Raw genomic sequence first — 22,136 nt, forward strand, 5'->3', positions numbered from 1 at the left:
AACGACATTTATTGGATATTTCAAACTTTTTTAACAAATCAAAAACTGAAAAATTGGGCGTGCAAAATTATTCGGCCCCTTTACTTTCAGTGCAGCAAACTCTCTCCAGAAGTTCAGTAAGGATCTCTGAATGATCCAATGTTGACCTAAATGACTAATGATGATAAATACAATCCACCTGTGTGTAATCAAGTCTCCGTATAAATGCACCTGCACTGTGATAGTCTCAGAGGTCCGTTAAAAGCGCAGAGAGCATCATGAAGAACAAGGAACACACCAGGCAGGTCCAAGATACTGTTGTGAAGAAGTTTAAAGCCGGATTTGGATACAAAAATATTTCCCAAGCTATAAACATCCCAAGGAGCACTGTGCAAGCGATAATATTGAAATGGAAGGAGTATCAGACCACTGCAAATCTACCAAGACCTGGCCGTCCCTCTAAACTTTCAGCTCATACAAGGAGAAGACTGATCAGAGATGCAGCCAAGAGGCCCATGATCACTCTGGATGAACTGCAGAGATCTACAGCTGAGGTGGGAGACTCTGTCCATAGGACAACAATCAGTCGTATATTGCACAAATCTGGCCTTTATGGAAGTGGCAAGAAGAAAGCCATTTCTTAAAGATATCCATAAAAAGTGTCATTTAAAGTTTGCCACAAGCCACCTGGGAGACACACCAAACACGTGGAAGAAGGTGCTCTGGTCAGATGAAACCAAAATTGAACTTTTTGGCAACAATGCAAAACGTTATGTTTGGCGTAAAAGCAACACAGCTGAACACACCATCCCCACTGTCAAACATGGTGGTGGCAGCATCATGGTTTGGGCCTGCTTTTCTTCAGCAGGGACAGGGAAGATGGTTAAAATTGATGGGAAGATGGATGGAGCCAAATACAGGACCATTCTGGAAGGAAACCTGATGGAGTCTGCAAAAGACCTGAGACTGGGACAGAGATTTGTCTTCCAACAAGACAATGATCCAAAACATAAAGCAAAATCTACAATGGAATGGTTCAAAAATAAACATATCCAGGTGTTAGAATGGCCAAGTCAAAGTCCAGACCTGAATCCAATTGAGAATCTGTGGAAAGAACTGAAAACTGCTGTTCACAAATGCTCTCCATCCAACCTCACTGAGCTCGAGCTGTTTTGCAAGGAGGAATGGGAAAAAATGTCAGTCTCTCGATGTGCAAAACTGATAGAGACATACCCCAAGCGACTTACAGCTGTAATCGCAGCAAAAGGTGGCGCTACAAAGTATTAACTTAAGGGGGCTGAATAATTTTGCACGCCCAATTTTTCAGTTTTTGATTTGTTAAAAAAGTTTGAAATATCCAATAAATGTCGTTCCACTTCATGATTGTGTCCCACTTGTTGTTGATTCTTCACAAAAAAATACAGTTTTATATCTTTATGTTTGAAGCCTGAAATGTGGCAAAAGGTCGCAAAGTTCAAGGGGGCCGAATACTTTCGCAAGGCACTGTATATATTTAAGAACATATATAAGCAGCACAGATACCTCTTAAAGTAGATAAGACTTGACAGCTGAACAATGACAGTTGCATTGATCTGTGATGTGTCTCCAGGTGCCGATTACATCCAGATTTTCTCTTTCATAGTTACAGGGAATGTTACTACTGATGAAACTATGAGTGATCTGACAGGCTGGTTAAACTCTAGGGATTTCAGTAGGATTAAGTGGCTCAGGGCTGACATCTGGTGGTTGTGTGGGGGAATGACATTATGCTCTTTACCCTTACCCAGAGCCAGGTAGAAGAGAGAGAGAATGCCATATGAGTTCAAAGCAAGAAATCAGATCCTAGCAGGATTAGAGTCAAGTATTTTCTAGTGGTCCACTCTCAATAAGAATGTGAACTGGATCAATTATATTTATTATAATCCACAGCGCTTCATCAATTATACCAGAGATGTAATGAATGGCTTGGCAGAATAGAATAGTCTTGGATATGTTTGCTGGCTGAAAAGGGTGGGAGTGTATGGAGGTAATTTGGTTCCTGATAACACAACTCCAGACAGATCAGTGTCCAAGGCCCTGGCAGAGGACTCTGGGGTGGATAATGCTCTGAGAATTTTTTTATAGTGTGTTTGAAAAATGAATATACGTCATGATCACTGTGTTTTGGGCAACCTTCACCTGTGTGAATGTTTTAGTTTTCTGTGGGTGTTGTGAGAAATAGTTGTTTTACATACATACATACATACATACATACATACATACATACATACATACATACATACATACATACATACATACATACATACATACACACACACACACACACGCCTTGCGAAAGTATTCGGCCCCCTTGAACTTTGCGACCTTTTGCCACATTTCAGGCTTCAAACATAAAGATATAAAACTGTATTTTTTTTGTGAAGAATCAACAACAAGTGGGACACAATCATGAAGTGGAACGACATTTAGAGATCCTCACTGAACTTCTGGAGAGAGTTTGCTGCACTGAAAGTAAAGGGGCTGAATAATTTTGCACGCCCAATTTTTCAGTTTTTGATTTGTTAAAAAAGTTTGAAATATCCAATAAATGTCGTTCCACTTCATGTGTCCCACTTGTTGTTGATTCTTCACAAAAAAATACAGTTTTATATCTTTATGTTTGAAGCCTGAAATGTGGCAAAAGGTCGCAAAGTTCAAGGGGGCCGAATACTTTCGCAAGGCACTGTACATACATACATACATACATAACATACATACCACATCCTGAGGAATACCAGGTTTTCAACTCAAGTTCTGATGTCTTGGAAAAACAGTTTGAGATTAGGCTACAAATTATAGTAGCCTCAATAAAGGGGATGTCTTCTGATGAAACACCATCAAAACATGAGGTAAATTCCACATTTTGTTATGTTACAGCCTTGTTCTAAAATTGATTAATTGAAAACATTTCCTCAATCTACACACAATACCCCATAACAACAAATCAAAAACAGGTTTTTAGAAATGTTCGCAAATGTATTACAAATAAAAAACATAAATATTTTATTTACATAAGTATTCAGACCCTTTGCTATGAGACTTGAAATGGAGCTCAGGTGCATCCCGTTTCATCTCACCCTCCTTGAGATGTTCCTACAACTTGATTGGAGTCCACTGGTGGTAAATTCAATTGATTGGACATGATTTGGAAAGGCACACACCTGTCTATATAAGGTCCCACAGTTGACAGTGCATGTCAGAGCAAAAACCAAGCCAGGAGCTCGAAGGAACTGTCCGTAGAGCCCCGAGACAGGATTGTGTAGAGTCACAGATCTGGGGAAGGGTACCAAAACATTTCTGCAGCATTGAAGGTCCCCCAAAACACAATGGCCTCCATCATTCTTAATTTGAAGAAGTTTGTAACCACCAAGACCCTCCCTAGAGCTGGCCGCCCGGCCAATCTGAGCAATCAGGGGAGATGGTCACAGGTTCTTGGTCACCTCCTGACAGAGCTCCAAAGTTCCTCTGTGGAGATGGGAGAACCTTCCAGAAGGACAACCATCTCTGCAGCCCTCCACCTATCAGGTAGAGTGGCCAGACAGAAGCGAAAGACTATGCAGTTTTTCTCTAATGACAATCAAAATTCTAAAATTGCACTTGTGTAATTATTCTGAAAATGTATCCGCAGGCTTACAAAAGGGGTCCGCAGCTGCCAGTTGCCCATCCCTGCTCTAGCTTAAAATATAATGACAACAGCCTGGTCTCAAGGTGCCAGGGCCTATCATTACAACATGAGCAGAGAACAGGGTTGCACCAAAATGGCACCCTATTCCCTAATTAGTACACTACTTTTGACCAGAGACCTATGGCCTCTGGTCAAAAGTAGTACACTATATATGGAATTGGGTGCCATTTTAGATGCATGCACCTCTCTTTTCTCTTCCTGCCAAGGCCTAGAGTCACGCTGGAGCCAGGCCAGAGCAACAGGCTGAGAGCTCTGCTCTGCTGGCATGCACATGCCTCATGGAACACGTATGTTCCAGCAGGAAGCACTGTTGTGTCTGTGTGTGTGTGGTGGTGCAGGGCGGTGCACAATTGGCCCAGCGTCGTCTGGGTTAGGGTTTAGCCGGGGTAGGCCATCATTGTAAATAAGAATTTGTTCTTAACTGACTTAACTGCCTAGTTAAATAAATAAATAAAAACAGACCATCCCCTGGCATGGCACAGTGCTGTAAGAGCACACTACCCCTATGTCAAGAGAGAGGGTATTGGCCAAGGGTGGAACTCAGAATAGTAGACATTAAGGAAATTAAAACAACCAAAACTGTCAACGTGTACAAGACTGGGACAGTCCTGTATGCAGGGCATCCTCATGCAGTTCAAGCAGACTTTTACGGGATCAAAGAGAGAGTACAGCAGGAAACGCTCTCTCTCTGTGACGACTGATCACACCTCTTCAAACTGTCCCCCGCAAGAGCCCCTCCCAAAGGACCTGCACCAAGAGAACCCACGCCAAGAAGACCTACACAAAGACCACAGCATCACCAGCCACACCCCAACCAAGACCACCCTAAGAAAAACAAGGCCACAACCTATATGCCCTTTCTGCCCACCCACCCCATGCCCCTGCAGCAAGGACCTCAAAATGACAGCAGGACACATGCCCAGTTCGTGAGCAGAGCAACAGGCTCAACCCCCACTATTACACCCGCCCAAGCCCCATCCTGCTACCTAAGAGGTATGTATCAGATGCTCAACATGCTCTGCTCACACCTACTGTGATGGTCCGGGCCTAAACCACACAAAACAACACTAGACACTATGGAACACAAAGCTTTTACTATCTCATCCTGGATTATACAAGGTCTGAGGTTATCTGCCTTTGGCCTAAAGAGCAGGATCCCAGACTTAAAATAAATTGTAAATACAGACATTGTCATCCTACAAGAAACATGGTATAAAGGAGATGAATCCACTGGTTGCCCTCTAGGTTACAGAGAGCTGGTAGTCCCATCCACCAAACTACCAGGTGTGAAAAAGGGGGATGCTAATTTGGTATAGTGCAGACCAAACCCACTCTATTAAATGAGTTAAAACAGGAAATGTCCTCGTGTGCTACCTATATCCCCCAATAGAATCTCCATACTTTAACGATGACAGCTTCTCCATCCTAGAGGGGGAGATCAACAATTTCCAGGCCCAGGGACATGTACTAGTCTGTGGCGACCTAAATGCCAGAACTGGACAAGAACCGGACACCCTCAGCACACAGGGGGACAAACACCTACCTGGAGACGAAAGCATTCCCTCCCCCATATGCCACCCTAGGCACAACTATGACAACAAAAACGGGTCACAACTCCTGCAGCTCTGTCGGATGCTGGGTATGTACATAGTCAATGATAGGCTTCGAGGGGACTTCTATGGTAGGTACACCTATAGCTCATTTCTTGGCAGTAGTACTGTAGACTACTTTATCACTGACCTTAACCCAGAGTCTCTCAGAGCGTTCACAGTCAGCTCACTGACACCCCTATCAGATCACAGCAAAATCACACTCTACTTGTACAGAGCTATGCTCAATCATGAGGCATCAAAGCCAAAGGAACTGAATAAAATGAATAAATGCTATCGATGGAAGGAAAATAGTGTGGAAATCTACCAAAAAACAATTAGGCAACAACAAATGAAATTGCTTCTAGACAATTTCCTGGACAAAATGTTTCACTGTAATAGTGAAGGTGTAAACTTGGCAGTAGAAAACCTAAACAGTATATTTGCCATCGCAGCTTCCCTATCAAATCTACAAATTTCAAGCGAACAACCTAAGAAAATGAACAACTGTGACAAATGGTTTGATGAAGAACGTAAAAACTTAAGAAAGAAATTGAGAAACCTGTCCAACCAAAAACAGAGACATTGCTCTTTATGGTTGTGAGGTCTGGGATCCGCTCCCAAACCAAAAATTCACAAAATGGGATGAACACCAAATTGAGACTTTGCATGCAGAATTCTGCTAAAAATATCATTTGTGTACAACATAAAACACCAGGTAATGCATGCAGAGCAGAAAAGACGCCAATGCCAGCTAATGATCCAAATCCAGAAAAGGGCAGTTCAATTATACAACCACCTAGAAGGAAGTGATTCCCAAACCTTCCATAACAAAGCCATTACCAGAGTGATGAACCTGGAGAAGAGCCCCCTTAGCAAGCTGGTTCTGGGGCTCTGTTCACAAACACACTCCAAGGAACCCCAGGACAGCAACACAATTAGGCCCAACCAAATCATGAGAAAACAAAAAGATTACAAAAAAAGACTTGACACATTGGAAAGAATTGACAAAAAAAACTTAGCAAACTAGAATGCTATTTGGGCCTAAACAGAGTACAGTGCCAGAATACCTTGTCTTCTCTTGGGAGCCAGGTCTGCCTATGTGCACACTGCTCACAAAATGAGGTGGAAACTGAGCTGCACTTCCTAACCTCCTGCCAAATGTATGACCATATTAGAGACACATATTTCCCTCAGATTACACAGACCCACATGGAATTAGAAAAAAAATCAAATTTGATAAACTCCCATATCTATTAGGTGAAATACCACAGTGTGCAATCACAGTGGCAACATTTGTGACCTGTTGCCACAAGAAAAGGGCAACCAGTGAAGAACAAACACCATTGTAAATACAACCTATATTTATGTTTATTTATTTTCCCTTTCGTACTTGAACTATTTGCACAGCATTACAACACTGTATATAGACAATGACATTTGAAATGTCTCTATTCTTTTAGAACTTTTGTGAATGTAATGTTTACTGTTAACTTATTGTTCATATCTATTTCACTTGCTTTGGCAATGTAAACATATGTTTCCCATGCCAATAAAGCCCCTTAAATTGAATTGAGAAATCGGGGGTGTGTGTGAGTGAGAGTGAAAGAGAGTGTGTGTGTGTGTGTGGCTGACTGTGGCCAGTTAGTTGATGTCCGTCTGTCTTTCTGTATAAATCTCACTAAATGTCAGACGCACCACAGGCCCATGTCTCACTACTGTATAAAGCATCAGACCAGTCAGAACCAGTCTAAACAATAACAACTTACTTAGGTATCATATTCCACGTGTGAATTTCATACCCTTTTTCATATTTGGATGAGGACATTGATTTGCAGTGCTTTTCAACCATTGTTTTTGGTCAAATATATTTGACTAAGATTCATTCACTGCCATGACTTCAGTGGTGATTAGAACTAAAATACATTTTTAAATGATATTTATACAAAATGCTTTTACTAACATATCTGTCTCTCTAATTTTGAAATGTTGGCATGAAGGACAATTTTGCTTATGTTTCAATAATATTTGAAAATAATGTTTGAGCATTTATTGGTAGTTTTTTTTCCCAAAGCAACAATACAACATATATAAACAAACACATAATGGAATGTCAAGCTAAAAAAAATACATTTATCTCTAGTACATCCGGGATCCATGCATGTAAAAAAGCTGGAAGACAAGCAGAGAAAGGAGAAACCATCTTTAAAGACAGATTATCATGTTCATATAACCCATCACAATATTGAGAAACATTTCAAGTTGTGGATCAGCTTGGATTGGACGACATGGGAAACAATCTTATCACAGAAATGTCATGTTTGATGCTGATGGTGATGATGGTGACAGTAATAGTGTGTGTCCCTTTGTTGTGGATGGAAAACAACAACATACGCTTGACTGATTAATTGGTGTTTGGATAAACAAAAAACGCAGCAGCTAAACTTTGTGCAGTTTTCCCAAACTATGTCCCCTTTATACTTCTACAAGTAAAATGGTGTGTGTGTATGTGAACTATAAAATACACTAATACCACTATTACACAAAAGGTCAGGGCTATTCCATGTCATTGCATTGGTAATGAGAGACCTTTAGGAGAGGGTTTGGATCAGTGGCAGCAGAGCAGCGTCAGCTCATTATTAGTCTTGGATATCCCAGATCTAGGACATTGTTCATGTGAGAGGCATCTAGGACATTGTTCATGTGAGAGGCATCTAGGACATTGTTCATGTGAGAGGCATCTAGGACATTGTTCATGTGAGAGGCATCTATAACATTGTTCATGTGAGAGGCATCTAGGACATTGTTCATGTGAGAGGCATCTAGGACATTGTTCATGTGAGAGGCATCCAGGACATTGTTCATGTGAGAGGCATCTAGGGCATTGTTCATGTGAGAGGCATCTAGGGCATTGTTCATGTGAGAGGCATCTAGGGCATTGTTCATGTGAGAGGCATCAAGGGCATTGTTCATGTAAGAGGCATCAAGGGCATTGTTCATGTGAGAGGCATCAAGGGCATTGTTCATGTGAGAGGCATCTAGGACATTGTTCATGTGAGAGGCATCTAGGACATTGTTCATGTGAGAGGCATCTAGATGTGAGATGCATCTAGGGCATTGTTCATGTGAGAGGCATCTAGGGCATTGTTCATGTGAGAGGCATCTAGGACATTGTTCATGTGAGAGGCATCTAGGGCATTGTTCATGTGAGAGGCATCTAGGGCATTGTTCATGTGAGAGGCATCTAGGGCATTGTTCATGTGAGAGGAATCTAGGGCATTGTTCGTGAGAGGCATCTAGGGCATTGTTCATATGAGAGGAATCTAGGGCATTGTTCATGTGAGAGGAATCTAGGGCATTGTTCATGTGAGAGGCATCTAGGGCATTGTTCATGTGAGAGGAATCTAGGGCATTGTTCATGTGAGAGGCATCTAGGGCATTGTTCATGTGAGAGGCATCTAGGGCATTGTTCATATGAGAGGAATCTAGGGCATTGTTCATGTGAGAGGCATCTAGGGCATTGTTCATGTGAGAGGCATCAAGGGCATTGTTCATGTGAGAGGCATCAAGGGCATTGTTCATGTGAGAGGAATCTAGGGCATTGTTCATGTGAGAGGCATCTAGGGCATTGTTCATGTGAGAGGCATCAAGGGCATTGTTCATGTGAGAGGCATCTAGGGCATTGTTCATGTGAGAGGCAATGTTACGGATACAGTTATCCTGTGTGTGTGTATTTGTTTTCTTTCCTTCACAGGTGTCACTAATTAGTCGCCACTGAAGACACACCTGCTCTTTTTCCCTTACCCAATCACATCCCCTTTCCCTTGGTTTAAAAGTATCCCAATCAGTTCTCTCTGGAGATCTCTCTTTTGTTTTTGCACCTACATGTCACCTTGTCCGTTATCTGTGAGTATTGTATTGTTATGGTGTATGACTGTTTGTTGGTGGGAAAAGGGGATAACCAGCCAAGTCGCCCATGGGCCTACATTACCCATAGGAAAACAGTGTCTAAATACCCTAGTTAGAACTGGCGGGTCACCCTCTGTATTTTTGGTTAGCTAGCTAGCTGTTCTTAAAGCAGGCTAGACTAGCTTAGGGGTTTGTTTGGATATACACTGCTCAAAAAAATAAAAGGTAACACTAAAATAACACATCCTAGATCTGAAAGAATGAAATATTCTTCCTAAATACTTCTTTCTTTACATAGTTGAATGTGCTGACAACAAAATCACACAAATTATCAATGGAAATCAAATTTATCAACCCATGGAGGTCTGGATTTGGAGTCACACTCAAAATTAAAGTGGAAAACCACACTACAGACTGATCCAACTTTGATGTAATGTCCTTAAAACAAGTCAAAATGAGGCTCAATAGTGTGTGTGGCCTCCACGTGCCTGTATGACCTCCCTACAATGCCTGGGCATGCTCCTGATGAGGTGGCGGATGGTCTCCTGAGGGATCTCCTCCCAGACCTGGACTAAAGCATCCGCCAACTTTCTGGACAGTCTGTGGTGCAACGTGGCGTTGGTGGATGGAGCGAGACATGATGTCCCAGATGTGCTCAATTGGATTCAGGTCTGGGGAACAGGCGGGCCAGCCCATAGAGTCAATGCCTTCCTCTTGCAGGAACTGCTGACACACTCCAGCCACATGAGGTCTAGCATTGTCTTACATTAGGAGGATCCCAGGGCCAACCGCACCAGCATATGGTCTCACAAGGGGTCTAAGGATCTCATCTCGGTACCTAATGGCAGTCAGGCTACCTCTGGCGAGCACATGGAGGGCTGTGCGGCCCCCCAAAGAAATGCCACCCCACACCATGACTGACCCACCGCCAAACCGGTCATGCTGGAGGATGTTGCAGGGAGCAGAACATTCTCCACAGCGTCTCCAGACTCTGTCACGTCTGTCACATGTGCTCAGTGTGAACCTGCTTTCATCTGTGAAGAGCACAGGGCGCCAGTGGCGAATTTGCCAATCTTGGTGTTCTCTGGCAAATGCCAAACGTCCTGCACTGTGTTGGGCTGTAAGCACAACCCCCACCTGTGGACGTCGGGCCCTCATACCACCCTCATGGAGTCTGTTTCTGACCGTTTGAGCAGACACATGCACATTTGTGGCCTGCTGGAGGTCATTTTGCAGGGCTCTGGCAGTGCTCTGGCAGTGCTCCTCCTTGCACAAAGGCGGAGGTAGCGTGGATTATTGCCCTCCTACGGCCTCCTCCACCCCTCCTGATGTACTGGCCTGTCTCCTGGTAGCACCTCCATGCTCTGGGCACTACGCTGACAGACACAGCAAACCTTCTTGCCACAGCTCGCATTGATGTGCCATCCTGGATGAGCTGCACTACCTGAGCCACTTGTGTGGGTTGTAGACTCCGTCTCATGCCACCACTAGAGTGAAAGCACCGCCAGCATTCAAAAGTGACCAAAACATCAGCCAGGAAGCATAGGAACTGAGAAGTGGTCTGTGGTCACCACCTGCAGAACCACTCCTTTATTGGGGGTGTCTTGCTAATTGCCTATAATTTCCACCTGTTGTCTATTCCATTTGCACAACAGCATGTGAAATTTATTGTCAATCAGTGTTGCTTCCTAAGTGGACAGTTTGATTTCACAGAAGTGTGATTGACTTGGGGTTACATTGTGTTGTTTAAGTGTTCCCTTCATTTTTTTGAGCAGTGTATATTATTTATTTCCTTGGGTCCAGCTCAGCCCCTTTTTCCCCACACCCCATTACTGTGTGTTTAAAATAAACCTGAAGTGTTTGACGGTAGATTTATGTTGTCTGTGTTTTTTTTTGTTCTCACTGTTACCTTTTCACTGGGGTGATTTGCATGAGATATGTTACGGGTCTCGTTTCCATCCCCCCTAGACTGCAGGGCCAAAGGGGTTCGTAACAGGCAACTAGGGCATTATTCATGTGAGAGGCAACCCATCTTCCTAGGGAGACTAGCTCATCATCAGAACAGCTGGGTTATGCCGCTGAACAGATCATGTCCCAGGCAGGACACAAAGGCCCCAGGGCAATATCAAGCTCTGGCATCACAATTAGTATTTCAAACAAACAGAAGCCAACTGTGTTTGACGGGGAGCAAAAGTTCAAGGCCTGCTTTTTTCTCTACATATTGTAAAAATCGAATAATTTTTATTTTAAATTTTTATAAAAGTTAGTCCTTCCTTGGCCTTTGGTTACTGTGTTGAGTTTGGGGTAAGGGAATGCCATGCTGTGAAATAGCCCTGGATCCCTTTTGATCACACGGTCTACTACTGCTACTAGCACCACCAGCCAACAACACTAGCATGGATCCTCACCCATTCACGTCCTTGGAACATTGACACAAGACTGTCATTCCCTTATGCACTCATTCAGGGTGGTATTTCTCTCTCCTCCCTCCTCCTGCACCTCTGAAGCCTTCCCTCGAATAAAAATGTGGAGAATAAAAAACGACAAAAAATAATGAACAGATTGATGCATCATGGAGAGAGAGAGAACATATGGATGATAGAGTGAATGTGCTTGTGAATTACATTTGGGAGATGTGTGTGTGTGTGACATTTGGAGTGTTGCCTCCCGAGTGGCGCAGAGGTCTAAGGCTGTGTGCCACTAGAGATTTTTTAAATTTTTTAAATTTTACCTTTATTTAACTAGGCAAGTCAGTTAAGAACAAATTCTTATTTTCAATGACGGCCTAGGAACAGTGGGTTAACTGCCTGTTCAGGGGCAGGACGTCAGATTTGTACCATGTCAGCTCAGAGATTTGAACATGAAACCTTTCGGTTACTAGTCCAACGCTCTAACCACTAGGCTACCCTGCCACCCCTGGGTCGATTCCAGCCTCTCTCGCAGCCGGAAGACCCATGGGGTGGCGCACAATTGGCCCAGCGTTGTCCGGGTTAGGGGAGCGTTTGGCGGCAGGGATGTCCTTGTCCCAGCGACTCCTGTGGCAGGCCGGGAGCCGTGCACGCTGACACTGTCGCCAGGTGTACGGTGTTTCCTCCGACACATTGGTGCGGCTGGCTTCCGGGTTAAGCAGGCATTGTGTCAAGAAGTAGTGTGTGGCTGGGTTGTGTTTCGGGGGATGCACGGCTCTCGACCTTTGCCTCTCCTGAGTCTGTACTGGAGTTGCCGCGATGAGACAAGACTAACTACCAATTGGATACCATGAAATTGGTATCCAATTTAAATGGACATTTGGAGTGTTTGAGTGGAGAATGCCGAGACTAAGATCAAAAGATGCTGAGATCATCTTGGATGAGGAGAAATGTCACACAGGGACAGATCCATATCCTGCTACTTCAGACCTTGGTCGAAGTGAATGGTGGTGATAGATATACTTCTACATTGTACACTATTCACCTATCTGACGCATGTGTACCCGTGTGTGTTTCCTGTGTGTCAGTCTCACCTTGGTCTTGTGGCTCTGTTCGGTGCCCAGGCCTGAGCCAGGTGTGTGTAGCTCCTTGGACACCACACAAAGAAACTCTGCCTGGTCCTCTGTCCCATAGCTGTATGACGAACCAATGTTCACCATCTACCACACGCACACACGGAGAGAGAGAGGAGAGAGAGAGAGAGCGAGTGAGTGAGTCAAACACACGGAGAGAGGAGAGAGAGCACGAGAGATGGCCCCATATCACAGCAGGTAAGTCCATGGATGCTCATGCAGAGAGCAGGGACAGATGAGAAGGACAGCTTAGCAGCACTACAACTACGGGCAGTGAGACTGAACTGTACACCCTGTCACAGTGACGGCAATGTTTAGCATTACAGCATCACTCAATACTCTTTACTAAACTGTCAATGTGCCAACATATGGTAGCTTCTATTGGAACTTCCTTAGCTCCGCATCCTTTTTGCATCTCCTTCCCCTTATGATCACTGGTCTGTGTTTGCAACACATGTCTGTTTAGATCAGTCTTCTTCTGAGGGCATGGAAATGTGAAAAGGAGGCTGTCTTTGTGAGCAGATTAGGACTGGCCTTGGTCTCTGATTGGTCTTCCTCTGTGGATCTGATTGGCTAACAGAGAGCAGGAAAGGAGTTGATTGGTTGGGAGGGTGGTAGAGCAGAGGAGCAGCGAGTCCAACCCACAGTCCAGAGCAGTCCAGTGCGGGGCTTTCTGCAGGCGCGTACGCTGACCTGCTCAAACTTCCAGCCGTCCGACATGGTGGAAACCATCTGAGTCAGCTCCTCCTCCTGGCACTGCAACACCCGGTACACATGTTTAGGAGGCACCTGCTGATAGACGGAGAGAGAGAAATGTAAACACTGCAACACGCAGTACACTTGCTTAGGAGGCATCTGCTGAGAGAGAGAGTAAGATAGAGTAGTCAAAAGTTGGAGAAGGTGATAGGTGTTTGTAAGGAAAGGAAAGGCAGATAAAAAAAAGAGGATAGGGAGAGCTAGAGGGGTGGTGGGTGAAAAGGAGGGGGTAGAGGGAGGCAGTGTGTGTGTGTGTGTGTGTGTGTGTGTGTGTGTGTGTGTGTAGCCAAGGGGCAGTGTATAACTGTATAATACAGAGAGAGGAAGATAGAAAGATACATAACAGAAATACTAGAGAGGAGACATCATTTAGACAGGACAGAGGGGATGGGTGGAATATACTAGAAAATACAGAGGGAAAATGGCAGAACTGTCTGCACAAAGCACTGGGTGTGAGTCTGTGGTTTTAACCTGTAGCCATCTTGTATTTGTGTATATCTTGGCCGCTTATGTACAGTGAGCGTGTTTGACCTGTGTGACTTTACAGTCCCGCTCCAGGATCCGCTCCTTGATCAGTTTGATCAGAGGAGTGATGTTGTAGAACTCAGCCTCCTCCAACACACCTGGGAGAGGGAACACACACAGGACAGACAAGACAGACAGAGAGAGAGAGAGAGAGAAAAATCAGAACCATGGACAACTAAATCATACTTTTGATTGGACTAAACTGTTTTTGGTAGTTTTTTTGTGTTTTTGGTAGAACTTGTTCTCAACTAGCCTACCTGGTTAAATAAAGGCGAAATATATATATATATATATTTGTTTAACTCTCTTAGACTAAGCATAGGTTATTAGATGATGTTGAAATGTTTTCGACTTGGGTAACTCACGTAATTCTAAATCAATAGTTGTTTAGTAGTCCAAAAATGTCAGAAACATTACTTGCTTGACCATGCTGTAGGTCATGTAACTGTTTATTATATGCAATATGCTTTGTGGACGTTGCCGGAAAGAGGTTGCTCTCCGGGTGTGATGAAACAAAGGTGTGGTTGAATTTATTCTGCCACCATTTTCTTATGATCTCGGCTTTACACCTATATATCACGGTGTCAAGGAATATGAACTAACAGGTTATAGTGAAAGCAACTAAATTATCACAACACATAGGTTGAAGTATGGCTTTTTTTCTGGCTTCCTCAGTGATTTTTACCCACACACCACTGCTGCATGCTCATTGCTAGTCTTACAATGCATTAAAATGGCATAACACATTATGTAGTACATGTCAAAAATACCAAACGTAATCCAGTACCTTCTTCAGCCAACTCCTTGTTGTAGACTAGTTTGCCGTGTCGCAGGTAGTTGAGGATGGGGCCAAAGTAGGTGGGGTCTCTGTCTATCACATAGGCCCCTGTCTCATCCTACAGTAGAGGAGAGAACCATAGTAATTACTAGTATGAATAGGAGATCAATATTAAGTGCTATTCTAGTCTATTGGGTTTTGGTCAATATGTAGAATTGAAACCCCCTTGCGATTGATTACCTGTTATACACTAACAGCAAAAGTCCTCTTTTGTTGAGAAGGACAATAATTAGTGATTGAGTCCCTCTTACAGCCTAGGGGTGGGGGGTAGAGACAGATAGGGGCTAAGAATGAAGAGAGTAGCACAGAGACATGGAGAGAAGAGAGAGAGCCTGTTACATTCACATGGCCCCTTTTTGGCTGACGGCCTGCCAGTGCCTTTACAGCGTCTCCATAGAGCGCTCCCTTCCTGACGATTACTCAACCAGCCCCAGGCACCCATCCTCAAACACAGAGACACTAGAAAGAGAGAGGGAGGCAGAGAGAGATGAGAGAGAGGCCAATGAGTTCAAAAAGAAAAGAATCAGAGAGAGGGATTGAGGAACAGGAACAGAGTGGAGCGAGCTAGCAGAAGAGCAGAAAGAGAGAAGTAAACTATATATACAAAAGTCTGTGGATGCCCCTTCAAATGAATGGATTTGGCTATTTCAGCATACAGACATGCAATCTCCATAGACAATCACTGGCAGTAGAATGGCCTTACTAAAGAGCTCAGTGACTTTCAACGTGGCACCGTCATAGGATGCCACCTTTCCAACAAGTCGGTTAGTCACATTTCTGCCCTGCTCGAGCTGCCCCAGTCAACTGTATGTCCTGTTATTGTGAAGTGGAAACATCTAGGAGCAACGTCTTAGCCCCGAAGTCGTAGGCCACACAAGCTCACAGAATGTGACTGCCGAGTGCTGAAGTGCATAAAAATCGTCTGTCCTCGGTTGCAACACTCACTACCAAGTTCCAAACTGCCTCTAGAAGCAACGTCAGCACAATAACTTTTAGTCTGGAGCTGCATGAAATAGGTTTCCATGGCTGAGCACACAAGCCTAAGATCACCATTGCCAATGCCAAGCGTCGGCTGGAGTGGTGTAAAGCTCGCCGCCACTGGACTGAAAACGCGCTGTAGAAACGTGTTCTCTGGAGTGATTAATCACGCATCTGGCAGTCCGACGGACAAATCTGGGTTTGGCGGATGCCAGGAGAACGCTACCTGCCCTAATGCATAGTGCAAACTGTAAGGTAAAGGTGGAGGAGGACTAACGGAACTGGGGCAGTTTTTCATGGTTCGGGCTAGACCCCTTAGTTCCAGTGAAGGAAAATCTTAACGCTACAGCATTCTAGATGATTCTGTACTTCCAACTTTGTGGAAGGCCCTTTCCTCATTCCTTAAAGAATGAGAGCCTGCAGATCAGATCAGAATGAGAGAGAGGGCGTGAGAGCGAGATGGGCCGGAGGGATGGAGGGTAAGTGAGGCACTCAGTTGAAGGAAGATGAGTCTTGGGAGCCAGGCAGAGAAAAGGAGAATGGACTGTTGACGAGAGCTGGCAGACACTGGAGAATGGATGAGGGTGAGGGAGATAAAGGGGAGATAGACGAGGGCAGAGGTAGAGGTGCTGGGGAAAAGGGGGCTGGACAGGGACAGGGAGAGACAACCCAGAGCAACTGCAGTTGAGGACAGACAGACAGACACCTCCTCATTGGACATGACAGTATGTATTTTTTTTACATTTTTTTTAAAAAATGTAATCTTTATTTAACTAGGCAAGTCAGTAAAGAACAAATTCTTATTTACAATGACGGCCTACCCCGGCCAAGCACGGACGATGCTGGGACAATTGTGCGCCGCCCTATGGGACTCCCAATCACAGCCGGATGAGATTCAGCCTGGATTCGAACCAGAGACTGCAGTGACGCCTCCTGCACTGAGATGCAGTGCCTTAGACCGATGTTGTCATGTATGATGACAACACCAGAATATCTCAGTACCATTGCTATGAATGAAACATGAACGCACATGCATACAGCGAAGGTGAAGATTAAAAATGATCTAATCTCTCTCTGTATTTCCTGTCCTGTTTGTTCAGCCACACCACCACCGGTCGGCCCATTAAACAGCCGTCACGGAAAAGTCAACCCTCACCTGGTGTGTTAATAGTTTACCCAGCGTTTTCCCAAGGAACTACAGTTTGCCTAGCCTAGTTCCAGGTCCCTATGGGGGCCTCACTGGGTCCCACAGGAAATACCTGTTAAGAAAACAGGGGTGTTGTTTGTCTCAACACAGACAGACACACATACAATCATTTGACTTATTCTAAGGAGAAAACAATAACTGAAACCAGAGTGAGAGAGGAAGGAGAAGAGAAGTGACACTCATGGACATTAGTGCACTAATCAAATCAAGCTTTATTTATATAGCTTGCACTTCACAGGAGAAAATAGAAATAAGCAGAAACATTTACTATACAACAAACATAAGAGGATAAAAAAAGAAAAGTAGAACAATAAAAACTGAAAGACTAAAAAGCACCCTAAGGAAAAGCAAAGCTAAAAAGGTGTGTTTTAAGATCACAGTTTGGGCCCCTCTCAGGTTCTCTGGCAGGCTATTCCAGAGGCTGGGGGCATAATAACTAAAGGCTGACTCTCCATGTCTCTTGGTCCTTGTCTTTGGGATAGTTAAAAGGCTGCCTCTCCATGTCTCTTGGTCCTTGTCTTTGGGATAGTTAAAAGGCTGCCTCTCCATGCCTCTTGGTCCTTGTCTTTGGGATAGTTAAAAGGCTGCCTCTCCATGTCTCTTGGTCCTTGTCTTTGGGATAGTTAACAGGCCAGTGCCAGAGGACCTGAGGGACATACTGGGTACACAACTCAAAAGCAAGTTTGACATGTATTGGGGTGCACAATCATGGATTGATTTAAAAACCAATAGAAAAATCTTAAAATTAATTCTAAAACTCACAGGCAGCTAGTGCAGATACTTTAAAACCTGTGTAATGTGTGCTCTCTGTCTGGTCTTGGTCAGTACCCGTGCTGCAGCATTCTGTACATTTTGCAGTTGACCAATGGCTTTCTTGGGTAGACCAGACAGGAGAGCATTACAGTAGTCAAACCTGCTTGTAATAAAAGCATGGATGAGCCTCTTTGTATCAGCCTGAGATAGAAACGGCCACATCTTAGCAATGTTCCTCAGGTGGTAAAAAGCTATTTTGGTCAGAATCTAAAATGAACCCAAAATGGAACCTGGTGTAACGCCACGTGATAGATTTTTATGTTCACCAAGGGTGACAAAAAAAAGATTGACCAGTTAAATAGCTCCTAAACCAATTTAGAACTGGATCAGAGAGGCTAAGCCACTTCTTCAGTTTGTCCAGAAGGACATCGTGGCCAAAAGTGTCAAATGCAGCACATAAATCCAAGAGTACAAGGACAGAGAGCTGTTTGGCATCTGTGTTGGCTCTAAGATAATTTACCACTTTAACTAAGGCTTTCCCTGTGCTGTTGTAGGCACAAAAAAAAACAGATTGGAATTATTCTAAAATAGTTGCCACTTTAAAAAAATAATTTAGCTGTTTGAAAACCAATTTCCACAGAATTTTACTTAAGAATGGAAGGTTGGAGATTGGCCGAAAATGTCAAATAGCTGAAGAATCTAGAGTACTCTTCTTCAGAAGGGGCTTCACCATAGCAGTTATTACTGCAGTGAGGAAAGTGCATATGAACAGGGAGTGATTAACTATAGCTTGCACTGTTTTGAAGAAGGTGGTGGGGATAGGATTGAGAAGGTAGGTAGGTACAAGGCTTAAGATGTGATATCACTTTCCTGAGCATGTCTGTGTCAACCAGGGAAAATAAATCCATAGTGCCTTTGCGTGGTAGGCTAGGGTACATATCAAACGTCTCATCAGGTCTTGCTTGACTCATATCCAGCCTAATGTCTGAAATAAACTAACCACATCTAAATGTGGAGGAGAGCAGGGTAGAATTGATGAGGCCATCAATGGTCAAAGAAGAGCACTCAAATTGATCTGATTATTAGTGATCAAGTTAGAAAAATAAAAGATCACACACAAAGACGATGCACTGCTGCAGGAGCCAGTCAATTAACAGTACAACACTGGGTTAAGCATGTGGCCAAGGGACGAGACCATCTGTAATCATAGGCTACAAACAGACAGAAAGAATAGACAGTCACTCTGAAATTAATCATATTATACACTCCTACTGCATTAGTGATGTACGGTATTTCATGAACAGACCAGTCACATGTTGACAACCTACAGTGCCTTCAGAAAGTATTCATACGTTTTGACTTATTCCACATTCTGTTGTGTTACAGATGGAATTCAAAATGAATTTTAAAAATGTTTTACAAATCTCACCCATCTACACACAATACCCCATAATGACAAAGTAAATACATATTTTTAGAAAGGTTTGCACATTTATTGAAAATTAAAAAGAGAAATCTAATTTACATAAGTATTCACACCCGAGTCAATACATGTTAGAGTCAACTTTAGCTGCTGTTACAGCTGCGAGTCTTTCTGGGTAAGTCTCTAAGAGTTTTGCACACCTGGATTGTACAATATTTGCAATATAAACTCTGTCAAGTTGGTTGTTGATCATTGCTAGACATCCCTTTTCAAGTCTTGCCATAGATTTTCAATACGACTTAAGTCGAAACCGTAGCTATGCCACTCAGGAATATTGGTAAGCAGGAATATTCAGGAATATTGGTAATATCTTGGTAAGCAACTCCAGTGTATATTTGGCCTTGTGTTATCGGTTATTGTCCTGCTGAAAGGTGAATTTGTCTCCCAGTGTCTGTTGGAAAGCAGACTGAACCAGGTTTTCCTCTAGGATTTTGCCTGTGCTTAGTTCTATTATTTTTATTTTTATCATAACAAAAATCCTAGTCCTTGCCGATGACAAGCCTTCCCATAACATGATGCAGCCACCGCTATGCTTGAAAATATAAAGAGTGGTACTCAGTGATGGGTTAGGGTTAGGGTTAGATGTTGGATTTGCCCCAAACATAACACTTTGAATTCAGGACATAATGTTCAATTCTTTGCATTTTTTTTGCAGTTTTACTTTAGTTTCTTACTGCAAACAGGATGCATGTTTTGGAATATTTGTATTCTGTACAGGCTTCCTTCTTTTGTCATTGAGGTTAGTATTGTGGAGTAACTACATTGTTGATCCATCCCCTAGTTGTTTTCTCCTATCAGCCATTCAACTCTAACTGTTTTAAAGTCATCATTAACCTCACGGTGAAATCCCGAGCAGTTGCATGTTTGTAGTGACTGAGTGTGTTAATACGCCATCCAAAGTGTAATAAACAACTTCACCATGCTCAAAGGGATATTCAATGTTACCCATCTACCAATAGGTGCCCTTCTTTACGAGGCATTGGAAAATCTCCTTGGTCTTTGTGGTTTAATCTGTGTGTGAAATTCACTGCTGGACTGAGGAACCTACAGATAATTGCTGTGTGGGGTACAGAGATGAGGTAAACATTCAAAAATAATGTTAAACACTATTATTGCACACAAAGTGAGTCCATGCAACTTATTGACTCAAGACATTTCAGCCTTTCATTTAATTAATTTGTAAACATTTCTAAAAACATAATTCCACTTCGACATTATGAGGTATTCTGTACAGGTCAGTGACACAAAATCTCAATTCAATGCAATATGAATTTAGACTGTAACATAACTAAATGTGGAAAAAGTCAAGAGGTGTGAATACTTTCTGAAGGCACTGTATACATGTAGATTTTAAAAAATACTACGCCACCACCCTTCTAGTCTCGAAAATCTGACCCTAGGTAAGAGGTGTTCGATCATAGACACGCTACACAGGCCTGAATGAGGCAGCACTTGCACATCCACCTGACCCACTTGTCATTGCAGTACCAGAGCCATATCTGGTGGGGGTAACATTCACTCATTCGTCTTGCCTTATCAGATTCGGATGTCATCTTGATCAAAGCGAAGACAAGCGCTTGATAAATTATCTTCTTACCGTGTCCGAATGCAAGTCCTTTTGTTGACAGAGCCGATAGAGAAAGGAAGTCTGTTCTTTGAGTAGGGTATGCCGCGTTGTGAGGAATACGGTACCGCCGACGTTCAAATGGACCCATTTCCCGTTATTTCCCACTGTTGGATTGACTCCACAACCGTTCCCGATGCTGTGCGTTTCCGGTCCACTTGATTCGGTAGCGCTCGAGGTGGTCGTATTCTCGCTTACCTCGCTGCCTCTATTGTTATTGTTATTATTATTGTTGTTATTGTAGCACTGAGGTGTCGGCAACGAGCCGACTGCTGATACAGCTTGCGGCACCGATTTCCTTTTTTCCTCTGTTGCCATTAGGAAAAATAGCAATGTATGCAATAGCGTGCGTACCCACCGCCGTCAATGTTCCTCTCTTTCGCAACAACACTTGTTGAGAAACAGTGTACCTCGTTGTCTCGAGCTCCGCCCAACGATGTATATATATACACACACAGATTACTAACAGAGGACGCTGTTTTGAAGCCAACTAGCCAAGGCACCTTCATTTTTGTATTCCTTCACAGAGCCCCACAGTGGAGGTGTCATAATACCCATAAAACCTATCGGTCAAACAGGGAAATGGTTCCAATCGTTTTTCCACCATTCATTTTTCCCATAAGTGTTTCTAAAATCCCCTAAAACAAGGGATGAGTTTCGTGTAAGCTTACCCTGGCGTGAAGTGTTGATAATGAAGGAAATCTCTCTAGCAAGGTGACTTTTATTAATATATTTGGCTCTATTTACTCTCAGATTCGAAAATGCTAATTAGCATCAAAGTAAGACATCATGCAAAACTGCAAATCCCTGCAAATCATCTCTAGCTGACACCTTTGCTAACAGGTATTGTGTCAATTAAAAACTTGCACAAGACAGTTCACAGAATTGTCGAATTAAATAAATGTAGCCAATTTATTCATTACTACATTTAGCTAACATTAGATAGTTAATCCAGATATTCTTACCTTTGCCTCAATTCGGCACTCTCGTCCAGACCATCATGTAATTTGTAGTTCTTCATGATAGCTACATTAGTAGCTAATAAGCATTTAATTTTTGGGGGTAAATACAGGTGAATATATTGATGAAAGTCACCTCGTCCTAGAGAGATTTACATGGCTATCAAAACGTCACACCAGGATAAGCCTACACGAAACACAGCCCTTATTTGAAGTTTTTCTAAAATCCCCTATGGAAAAATGAATGTTGGAAAAACGCTAGGTTTTATGG

General features: G+C 43.2%; 1 protein-coding gene across 7 annotated transcripts; it reads right to left on the reverse strand.

The window, feature by feature from the left end:
- Positions 1–7,327: 7,327 nt before the first annotated feature.
- LOC110502873 (BTB/POZ domain-containing protein KCTD5) lies at positions 7,328–22,076 on the reverse strand. Of its 7 annotated transcripts, none has more exons than XM_021581220.3 (7): positions 20,880–22,076; positions 14,811–14,919; positions 14,030–14,121; positions 13,436–13,531; positions 12,704–12,829; positions 11,610–11,709; positions 7,328–7,464 (listed from the first exon to the last, which is right to left on the reverse strand). In XM_021581220.3, the coding sequence occupies exons 1-6, from the start codon at positions 21,222–21,224 to the stop codon at positions 11,644–11,646; spliced, it is 834 nt and encodes a 277-aa protein (XP_021436895.2). In that variant the 5' UTR covers positions 21,225–22,076; the 3' UTR covers positions 7,328–7,464; positions 11,610–11,643. The 7 variants fall into 7 exon arrangements, with proteins under 7 accessions (XP_021436895.2, XP_021436892.2, XP_021436894.2 ...); XM_021581217.3 differs by having other exon boundaries at positions 13,388–13,531; XM_021581219.3 differs by having other exon boundaries at positions 13,436–13,534.
- Between the last annotated feature and the right edge of the window lie 60 nt (positions 22,077–22,136).

Source organism: Oncorhynchus mykiss, chromosome 23, assembly GCF_057628025.1.
Source record: "Oncorhynchus mykiss isolate SJ-2025 chromosome 23, ASM5762802v1, whole genome shotgun sequence".
NCBI lineage: Eukaryota > Metazoa > Chordata > Actinopteri > Salmoniformes > Salmonidae > Oncorhynchus > Oncorhynchus mykiss.